This window comes from Theropithecus gelada, chromosome 3 (assembly GCF_003255815.1).
Source record: "Theropithecus gelada isolate Dixy chromosome 3, Tgel_1.0, whole genome shotgun sequence".
Lineage (NCBI taxonomy): Eukaryota > Metazoa > Chordata > Mammalia > Primates > Cercopithecidae > Theropithecus > Theropithecus gelada.
In genome coordinates this window covers 154,488,295-154,498,907 of record NC_037670.1, presented here as the reverse complement: position 1 = coordinate 154,498,907, position 10,613 = coordinate 154,488,295, and the positions used below count along the sequence as shown (strand labels likewise).

General features: G+C 42.4%; 1 protein-coding gene across 2 annotated transcripts in view; it reads right to left on the bottom strand.

The window, feature by feature from the left end:
* KLHDC10 (kelch domain containing 10) overlaps positions 1 to 6,969 on the bottom strand; it is a 70,087-nt gene extending 63,118 nt beyond the window's left edge. Inside the window, exon 1 of one of the 2 annotated variants that reach the window (XM_025380114.1) lies at positions 6,669 to 6,969. In XM_025380114.1, coding sequence (XP_025235899.1) covers positions 6,669 to 6,834 — 166 coding nt within the window. In that variant the 5' untranslated portion in view covers positions 6,835 to 6,969. The remainder of the gene's footprint in view (positions 1 to 6,668) is intronic. The other variant, XM_025380115.1, reaches the window with a different exon arrangement.
* Positions 6,970 to 10,613: the final 3,644 nt, after the last annotated feature.

Sequence of the window (10,613 nt, the reverse complement as noted above, 5' to 3'; positions counted from 1 at the left end):
AAAAAAAAAAAAAAAAAAAGAAATGTGAGAGGTCTATATGAAAAAAACTTTTTAATGTTGATAGATGCAAAACAAGACTTGAATGACAATAAATAAATGTACTGTTCTTTTTTTTTTTTTTTGAGACAGAGTCTTGTTCTGTCACCCAGGCTGGAGTGCAGTGGCACAATCCTGGCTCACTGCAACCTCGGCCTCCCAGGTTCAAGCGATTCTCCTGCCTCAGCCTCCCCAGTAGCTGGGATTACAGGCACCTGCCACCAAGAACAGCTAAGTTTTATATTTTTAGCAGAGATGGGGTTTCTCCATGTTGCCAGACTGGTCTCGAACTCCAGGCCTCAAATGATCCACCTGCCTCAGCATCCCAAAGTGTTGGGATTAAAGGCGTGAGCCACCGTGCCTGGTCACATATACTGTTCTTGAACATAAAGAAATGAATATAGACCCTGTTCTTGAACCTCAAAACGATGTCAATTATCTCTAAATTAATCTATAAACATAATACAATACCAATAAAAATACCAACAGGACAGAGGAGCAGGACTTGGTTAGCTAATTCTAAGTCATATAGAAAAATAAACAAAGAAAACTTCCCAGGAAAACTCTGGGAAGTAGAATGAGGAAGATGATAACCAAGGAATGGGGTCATTAGGTATAAAAATGTAATCTGATCAATGAAACAGAATAAAAGTCCAGTAATAACCTCAAATTATATGTAGGAACTAAGTACACCTATAGACAACATTTCAATCAGTAGGGCAAAGTTGAACTAAATGAAGGAAACTGCCATAACTGGGAAGCCATCCGGAAGAAAAGTAAAGTTGGATTCCTACCTCGACACTTTATTCAACTTACATTTTGTGTGGGTAAGTGTATTTAACTTAAAAATAAAATTACAAAAGTACCTGGAGAAAATACAAGAATATTTAATTCTAATTAGAAATAATAATAAAATAGGAAAGGCCTTTCTTATGACACAAAACCTAGACTCTGAAAAGACTGATAAATTTAACAACAAAACATTTAATTTCTGATGAAAAAATAGACCATAAACAAAGTCAAAAGGCAAATGAAAAACTGTGAAAAATATCTGCAACATGTATCAAAGGCTAAGAACTGATTTCATTAAAATACAGAGTTTCTATAAACCAGGGGTCAGCAACCCGCAGACCATGGACCCCTGGTACCGGTCCATGGCATGTTAGGAACCTGGCCACACAGCAGGAGGTGAGTGGTGGATGAATAAGCATTCCTGCCAGAGCCCGGCCTCCTGTCAGGTAAGGCATTAGATTCTCATAGGAGTGCTACCTCTGCAGTGAACTGTGCATGCAAGGGATCTAGGCTGTGCGCTTCTTATGAGTCTCTAGTGCCTGATGACCTGAGGTGGAACAGTTTCATCCCAAAACCATTCCCCTCACTGCTCCACCCCGCCATCCCTGTCCATGGAAAAACTGTTTTCCACAAAACCGGTCCCTGGTGCCAAAAAGGTTGGGGACCCCCTTTATAAACAATATGAACCATCCCAATAGAAAAATGAACACAAATATAAACGGGTCTACAAATAAAGGAAACAAATAAATGGCTCTTATATCTACCTACTGAAAAGACGCTTAAGAAAAATATTCCTATTAAACTGACAATTTAAAAAACGTTTGATAACCCACTCCGTTACCAAGAGAACAAGGAAGACAGCACTCGAACACCAACAGGAAAACACAAACTTGAAATCTGACAGTATCTATCAAAGTTTAAGCAGTAAACATATATCCTTTGACCCAGAAACTGTACTTCTACAAATGTATTCTAAAGAGAGACTCTCTCATGTGCAAAAATTATATATGTATAGGGATATTCATTGTATCACTATTTGTATTAGCAAGACTGTAAACATCTTAAATACCCAACCAAACAAAGGAATACTACCATCTCCACAAAGTCCTTCCCGTCCCCTCATGCCTGGAAAAAATACACAAGAAATGTATCATTGGTTGCTTCTAGGGAAGGAAGTCAATTAGCTGGGGTCAAAGGAAGAAGAAAAACTTGTCTTTTACCATATACCTTTTTGTACCATTTGGATTTTATACACATTACTTACTTAAGATGCTTAAGACTACAGTATTATTTTTATCCAGCTTTACCAACTGTCACATTTTTCCTTCTTTTTCTTTGTCAGTTTTCCAGTTCCCACGTTAGCAACGTTTAACTGTTTTCCCAGTTAATCACAGTATTTAATCAAACTCACACAGTTAAATCACGACAGCTAACTGAATTCCATTGTCCCATGATCCCCTTGCTCCTGAGCTCTCTCTGCATACTTATTCTACAAAAAGCACAATTCTCTGCTCGTTACTGGGTGTACAGAAATTATGAGTTAGTAAAAATCCAGGAGTAAAAAGCCATTAATTTCTTGGCCTATGAGGCAAACACATAATCACTACTGAACTTTAGAAAACAGCAGAAAGGCAAGTGCTCAAAAAAAAGGTTTCACAAACTATCGTTTGTGCTGTCGCAATGGATGCAGACTCTAATCCACTACTTTACATTAAAGAACCTGATTTTGGCCCGGAACGGTGGCTCACGCCTGTAATCCCAACACTTTGGGAGGCCAAGGTGGGTGGATCACAAGATCAGGAGTTCGAGACCAGCCTGGCCAACATGATGAAACCCTGTCTCTACTAAAAATACAAAAATTAGCACAGTGGCACACACCTGTAATCCCAACTACTCAGGAGGCTGAGGCAGGAGAATTGCTTGAACCCAGGAAGCAGAGGTTGCAGTGAGCCGACACTGTGCCACTGCACTCCAGCCTGGGTGACAGAGCAAGACTCCGTCTCAGAAAAAAAAAAAAGAGAGAGACTGATTTTAACCACCTATTCAGAGTCAATGTGGCTAGAGAGGATTGAACCACACTAATCAAACTCCCTGGACATTAATGTGTTATATATAATGCCAATGTATTAATTTAGAATTTTAAAAATATATGTATATATGTACGGTATATATGTACGTATATGTGTATATAAGTACACACACATACATCTCAAGAGTATCAAATCATGCATATCAAGGAATCACATACAAATGGTAAAGTATGCCCAAGGAGAGCCACATGATGCTATGAGTGTTATAGAGAGAAGAGACCAAGACAGAAAGGTCAGGGAAGGCTTCTGTGTAAAAAACATTTTGATCAAACTGAGATCTAATGGAAGAGAAGTTAAAATAAGAGAATGGAATGAGGAGTAAGAAGGTTCTTGGATGATGGAAAAGCTTGTGCAATGGATCTGGGGCAGGAGGAAGCACGATACATCTAAGCGGGCAGAAAAAGATCAACGACCAAGAGAACACAACACAGGATTAACTGTAGAGTTAGAGAGGAGTCAGACGACACAGTGCCTTTGAGGCCATGTTAAAGATTTTTGCCTTATCCTAAGAGCAATAAAAAGGTTGTGAGCAGGGATGAGAATGTATTTGGGCTTGCAAAAAGACTGGTGTGCTATATGAATTGGAGGGCAGGAGTAGAAGCAGGAATACTGCTTAAAAAGCTCCTACAGGAGACCTAAGTGAGGGATGGCGGCACCGTGGATTGGAGTTACGGCAGGAGTAAAAAAAACAGGACTTGGTAAATGATTACACCTGAAGTGCAAGGAAGAAGAAAATATTGACGAGGATGCCCAAGTTTCAAGTTTGCACAACTGGATGCATAAAGGAGCTATCACTGAAAGAGGGTGAGAAGACTCCAGGAAGACCAGGTTGTTTTGTTTGGTTTCATTGGGGGCTGGATGGAGGGTTGAGACGTAAAAAGTAAGAAAAGGTTCTAAGTGTCAGTAACTGGAAGTCTTGGTAGACAAGGATGAAAAATGGAACACGGGGCTGGCTGGGCGCCGTGACTCACGCCTGTAATCCCAGCACTTTGGGAGGCTGAAGCAGGAGGATACTTGAGGCCAGGAGTTCGAGCCCAGCCTGGCCAACACGGCAAAACCCCATCTCTACCAAAAATACAAAAAATTAGCTGGATGCGGTGGCCCGCACCTCTAATCTACTTGGGAGACTGAGACAGAAGAATTGCTAGATTTTGGGAGGCAAAGGTTGCAGTAAGCCAAGACTGTGCCGCTGCACTCCAGCCTGGGTCACAGAGTGAGACTGTCTCAAAAAAAAAAAGGCCAATTGGGATTTAGAGGTCAAAAGAGAGAGAGAGTGAGCTATAGCAGAGTTGGTTTTTTTTGTTTGTTTTTTTGTTTTTAATTTTTAACTTGAGATGTGGTTTTGCTTTGTTGCCCAGGCTGGCCTTGAACTCCTAGGCTCAAGCGATCCTCCCACTTTGGCTTGTCAAAGTGCTGGGGTTACAGACATAAGCCATCATGACCAGTTGCTACAGTACACTTTAAAAAAAATTTTTTTTTGGCTGGGCAAGGTGGCTCACGCCTGTAATCCCAGCACTTTGGAAGGCTGAGACAGGCAGATCACCTGAGTTCAAGAGTTCAAGACCAGCCTGGCCAACATGATAAAACCCTGTCTCTACGAAAAATACAAAAACTAACCAGGCGTGGTGGTAGGTGCCTGTAATTTCAGCTACTCAGGAGGCTGAGGCAGGAGAATTGCTTGAACCCAGGAAGCGGAGGTTGCAGTGAGCTGAGATGGCGACACTGCACTCCAGGCTGGAGGACAGAGCGAGACTCCATCTCAATATATAAATAAATTAATTTTTTTAAAAAAAGGTTTTATCTCCAAGGCCCGTCAACCAAGCCTAGACATCCTACTCCTCCCCATCACCTAAAATCTTTCAAAATCTATCAAAATACAAGAAAAGGGAGAGGCTTAAAATGCAATACCTAGGAGAATAAAGAATTAGTATGAAAGAATTTCAAACTATATAATACACTGAGATATCAGATGTGTCCCAGTTTTGAGAATGAGTAAAGGAGCAATGAAGTGTCAATCAAGAGAAAAGGGAAGCAGAAACAAGAGACTGATGACCCCACTTTACAAATTTTCACAGTTTAGACACATTTATCTTTACCTCCGGATAAATGGCTGTTCTTGGTCTTGCGTGCTAAGGGAATGCAGAAATAGCTCCACACTGAAGCCCCTTAGCAGAAATCATGGCTTCCACTGCCATCACGTGGTTGCAGTGAGGAAGTGCACCATCCAGGTTCTAGGAACCTAGGAATGCCTACATGAAGCCCATGGTACAATTAATCCGTGATCAAAGACCTAAAGATTACGGTAGAAGAGGGCAAACTGGTGACAGTGCTTGCTAAGAGTTCCATCTTCTAAGCTGTCAATACACAAAAATCTAAGTTTGTATTGTTAATTGGGAGTAAGAATAAAGATTGCTCCTTTTTTCTTTTTCATGTTAAGGATCATATATTTGGAAATTCTAGGGTGCCCAGTCTGATATTAACATCTCAAACCCAACTTCTGGTATATTATATGATTACTTACAAATGCCTCGATTTAATTTTAATGGCGCATATAAATGGTGTAATGTACATTTCTAGCACACATCAATAACCTCATCACAAACATAAGCAATTGTCTCATTAAATGTGCTAAATTAATTTCCTTTGTCATCTTCAATTTAATCAAATAATAATTTTTGACTACTTAGAAGTATAAGGCACAGTCATAAGTACAATTCAAAAAAATCAATTCATCATGTTCTCAAAACTCATCAGCTAAACAAATATATCACTAATATAATCAATATTATTCACAAAAAAACACGATGAATAATTAACACATCATTCCTGATAGTTCTTTTCATAGTAAAAATAGGCTTGCCCAGTGGGATATTTGACATTCTGTGCATTATTTAATTCCCTACCTTCCTTCTACTAGATTGAATATTCGATTACAAACGTACCTCTTTAAAATTGTCTACACATACATATCCACTTGATTTTATTTTGTTTTCAAAAGCATCTGAACTCAAGACTACAGCACTGTAGACCAAAATGTGAAATAATGGTATTGGGTACATTTTTCCAATTCTTAGTTGTTTTTATATCGTAAACACAGCATAATTTTGTCACTAAGTATATTTTTGATCTTCACTTTCTCCCCTAAAACCTAGACCCCATTATCCATTCTGTCTCTGGACATTCCAAAATATTAATAATCCAACTAGTTTTCCCTAATTCTGTAGGTTCTCTTTCCCATACACTCCCCAGCCAACACTCCCCCACCCCTTTCTTCTGTTTCAGAATGCCTCTTACACACACACCCCGGGTAGTTTTTACAAAATCACTCCTTGGAATGCGCTTCCCTCTTCTCTCCTTAACTTGGCACCCTTTTTGAAATAATTTCCCACAGCTAGGCGCCAATGTCTTTCATTTACAAGATCAAACTGCGGAAGGGGAAGAGATTGGGAACCGAGTAACCGAAACATTTGGAAATGTCAATGAGACAGTGGCCTCTCCTTTGAAAAGAAAACACAACTCTCAGTATAGAGCTTTCAACAGAGCAAAGATACTTTTCTTCGCTGTGCTCCTGTTCCTTCCCTGACCTCAAAGACACCTTCCCTTTTCTCTGATCCCCAGTCCCTCTGCTATGCGTGGGGCCTGCCTTTCCTCCTCCCAAGGAAAAGAAAGCCAGGGAGAAAAAGAAAAGGTAGCAGTCACCTTCCCGCCCGCCGCGCCCGCAAGCGGTCAGGACCCTGTCCCACGACTCACCTGGCAGGTGCGGCCGCCCGGAGAGTTGCACGAAGCGGTTGAGCTGGCCAGTCCCCCGACCCCCGCTGCCCCCACTGCCCCCGCCGGCCCCGCTACCTCCGCCACCAGCGCCGGCGGCGCCTCCTCCCCTCCGGCGGTTCCTGTCCCAGCCCTGGGCGGCCGACATGACCCGCTAACGATTGCCGCAGCCCGGTCCCGTCAGCGCCTAACCCGGCGGCACCAGCGGAACCTCCTTCCTGGGCTCCTTCAGAGACCCAGGAGACAGGGGAAGGGGGCAGCGCCCGGTCCCACCAGAGACCAATGACTTACCGCCTTGGTGAAAGGCAGCCAATGGTCAGTCGTTTTCTTGGTAGGTGGAGGGAGGCGGAGAGAAACGTGGTAACCATAGCTATGGCTAAAAAAAAAAAAAAGTGGGGAGAGAGAAAGGCAGAAGCAGCCACTCCTCGCTCTCATCGTCCGCGCTGGGCTGGCCGGCGTCACCCCGACTCCTGCGGGACCAGGCGGGCCAATCGAAGGCCGAGTGTCAGAGGCCGCGCCTGCGGAAACACGGCGACGGCCAGTGCCTCAGGTTTGGTTAGGGTTCAGGAACTCTTTCCCGTAAACATTGCAATCAGACACTGGATATAAGCATAATACACATATTTGGGGGCAATACGGTATTCTGCCAGCTTTTCAGACTGAGATCCCATTCCCTGACAGTTGACACAAAGGGCTTGCTTGGGGTCGGGGTGGGTGAGGGGACCCGGGGCGGAGCCAAAGCTAAAATGTAAGAACCAGATATTCCTGGGTTTCATTTGTCTTTCAGTCGGATTAACTGCACTCGTCCCTGTATAAGCCACGTCCCAATCAAACAGTTTTAAACCTGGTTAACAAATACGGGAAAATGCTCACTCTCACCAGTAATCTTAGAAACCCGGCAGTGTGTGGAATGCCAAGAAAAAGGTATTCTCATAGATGGCTGATGGCTCTGTAAATATTTTTGTTCACTCAAACTCCTTTTGGCTAGTAGAAAATTTTAATCAGCTTGGAAGATATATAATCAAAAGGAAATGTAAAATTAAATAAAAGGCAGTAACGGGTATGGAAGATCAAGATCAAAGAAAACTTTCGATGTGCCGATCAGGAGTTCCTGTTGTTCCAAAATTAAACAGAAATTTTGGCTTGAGACTTACTGGGCGCATTGCAAACTGGGAAAACAGACTCCACACTGATGTTTCTAAATGATAAGGAAAAAGCATATCAAATTCCTCAAGGGAAACAAAACTTTTCAAGGTCCTTAGATGTGACAGATTTTTTTTCTTTTGCATTAGAAGAACATTTCACGGTTTCAGGGGAAAAAAGAAATTCTGCTGGAGCTGAGGACAAATACCCTTTGGTCCTGGTGTGCAAATTTCTGGTCGCCACTGGCCCTGCCTCCTTGTTTTCTTACTTCCAGTCCCTGTAAGCAGAGATGTTTTAGCTACTAGCACCATAGCACACTACTTATGAAATGTTTGAGACTTAAAAAAAAAAAAAAAAAAGCCTGTGGTTCTAAAATATGAAAAACAATATATGTTAACTTTTTTTTTTTTTTTTTTTTGAGACGGAGTCTTGCTCTGTCGCTGAGACTGGAGTGCAAAGGCATGATCTCGGTTCACTGCAACCTCTGCCTCTCAGGTTCAAACAATTCTCCTGCCTCAGCCTCCCAAGTAGCTGGGATTACAGGCATGTACCACCACACCTGGCTAATTTTTATATTTTTAGTAGAGATGGGTTTCCACCATGTCGGCCAGGCTGTTCTCCACCTCCTGATCTCAGGTGATCCACCTGCCTCGGCCTTCCAAAGTGATGGGATTACAGGTGCAAGCCACCGCGTCCAGCCCATGTTAACTTTTCTAAAGAACCTATACCTTTGAGTAACCAAATAGTAAATGAGGGAAACTTTCTCTTTAAAAGAGTAGTCCAAGTAATAAATAAATAAGGAATGATAGGATGTCACCATTTTGCAACCCCTAATGAATTAAGAGATCTACCCATTGAGCATCAACCACTGTTAGTGTCACAAAATAAGAGGTGAGACATTATGTGCCATTCTGGGGCGGGGAAGCAGTTGAACAATTCTGCTTGAGATGACACTAAAAAGGTAAACCTCACCAAGGAGCTTAAATTGAATCCTAATGGAGTGAGGAGCATTGAAGGGTTTAAGCAGAGAGGTGACACGATCAGATTTATGTTTTCAAAGATCACTCCAGCTACAATGAACTCAGTTGGGTAGTTTTTTGGGGGAATTTTTTGCTTTTTGTTTTTTTGGTTTTTGAGATGGAATTTCACTCTTGTTGCCCAGGCTGGCGTGCAATGGCACAATCTTGGCTCACCACAACCTCTGCCTCCTGGGTTCAAGCAATTCTCCCACCTCAGCCCCGTGAGTAGCTGGGATTACAGGCATGTGCCACCACGCCCGGCTAATTTTGTATTTTTAGTAGAGACGGGGTTTTTCCATGTTGGTCAGGCTGATCTCGAACTCCCAACCTTAGGTGATCTGACTTCCTTGGCCTCCCAAAGTGCTGGGATTACAGGCGTGAACCACTGCACCCAAGAGTTTGGTGTTTATATTAGAGAATGGAGGTGCCTATAAGCAGCAGCCTCAGGAAAAAGACCTCTGCTCCCAAATATCTTCTAACTGCCACACTAAATATCTATCTATCACATTATGTGTGTTTGAGAGCAATATAACTAAAGATTAAAATTCCCGTTTAGACTATGATTTAATTGCAATACAGTACTACCACTAGGTCACACGGTTTTATAACCATCAGTTATAAAGGCAATGTTCTTGTAGCATTGTTTTGTAGCCCAAAGACTAAAACAGAATTAAATTTTAGTTTTTTAAGGTACTAAATTTTTTTCTTTATTTATTTTTCTTTATTTATTTATTTAATAATTTTGTTGTTGTTTAGAGACAGAGTCTTGCTATGTCGCCCAGGCTGGAGTACAGTAGCATGACCTCGGCTCACTGCAACCTCTGCCTCCCGGGTTCAAGTGATTCTCATGCCTCAGCCTCCCAGGTAGCTGGAATTACAGGTGCCCGCCACCACGCCCAGCTAATTTTTGTATTTTCAGTAGAGATGAGGCTTTACCGTGTTGCCCAGGCTGGTCTCAACATCCTGATCTCAGGTGGTCCACCCGCCTCACCCTCCCAGTGTTGGAATTACAGGTATAAGCTACTGCTATTTATTTATTTTTGAGACAGGGTCTCACTCTTCAATCTTCTAGGCTCAAGGGATCCTCCTACCTCAACCTCCCAAGTAGCTGGGTCTACAGGTGCACACCACCTGTAGATAATTTTTTTTTTTTTTTTTTTAGAGGTAGGGTTTCACCATATTGCCCAAGCTGATTCTGAACTCCTAGGCTCAAGCAATCCACCTGCCTCAGCCACCCAAAGTGCTGGGGTTACACGCGTGAGCCACTGAGCCCAACCTGAATAAGTTTAGTTTTGTACTTGACATCATGAAAATGATATAATGTAATGCAGCAGCATATTACTTTAGCTGTTGTAGGCTAATTAGAAGAGCGGGGGTCCCCAACCCCTGGGACCAGTCCCATAGCCTATTAGAAATAGGGCTGCACAGCGGGAGGTGAGCAGCTGGTGGGCAAGCAAAGCTTCATCTATATTTACAGGCATTCCCCATCACTTGCATTACCACCCAAGCTCCACCTCCTGTCAGATCAGCAGCAGCATTAGATTCTCATAGGAGCAGGAATTCTACTGTGAACTGTGCATGTGAGGGATCTAGGTTGACAGATCCTTGAGAATCTAATGCCTGATGACCTGTCACTGTCTCCCATCTCTCCAGATGGAACCATCTAGTTGCAGAAAAACAAGCTCAGGGCTCCCACTGATTCTAAATTATGGTGAGTTGTATAATTACTTCATTATATATGACAATGTAATAATAATAGAAATAA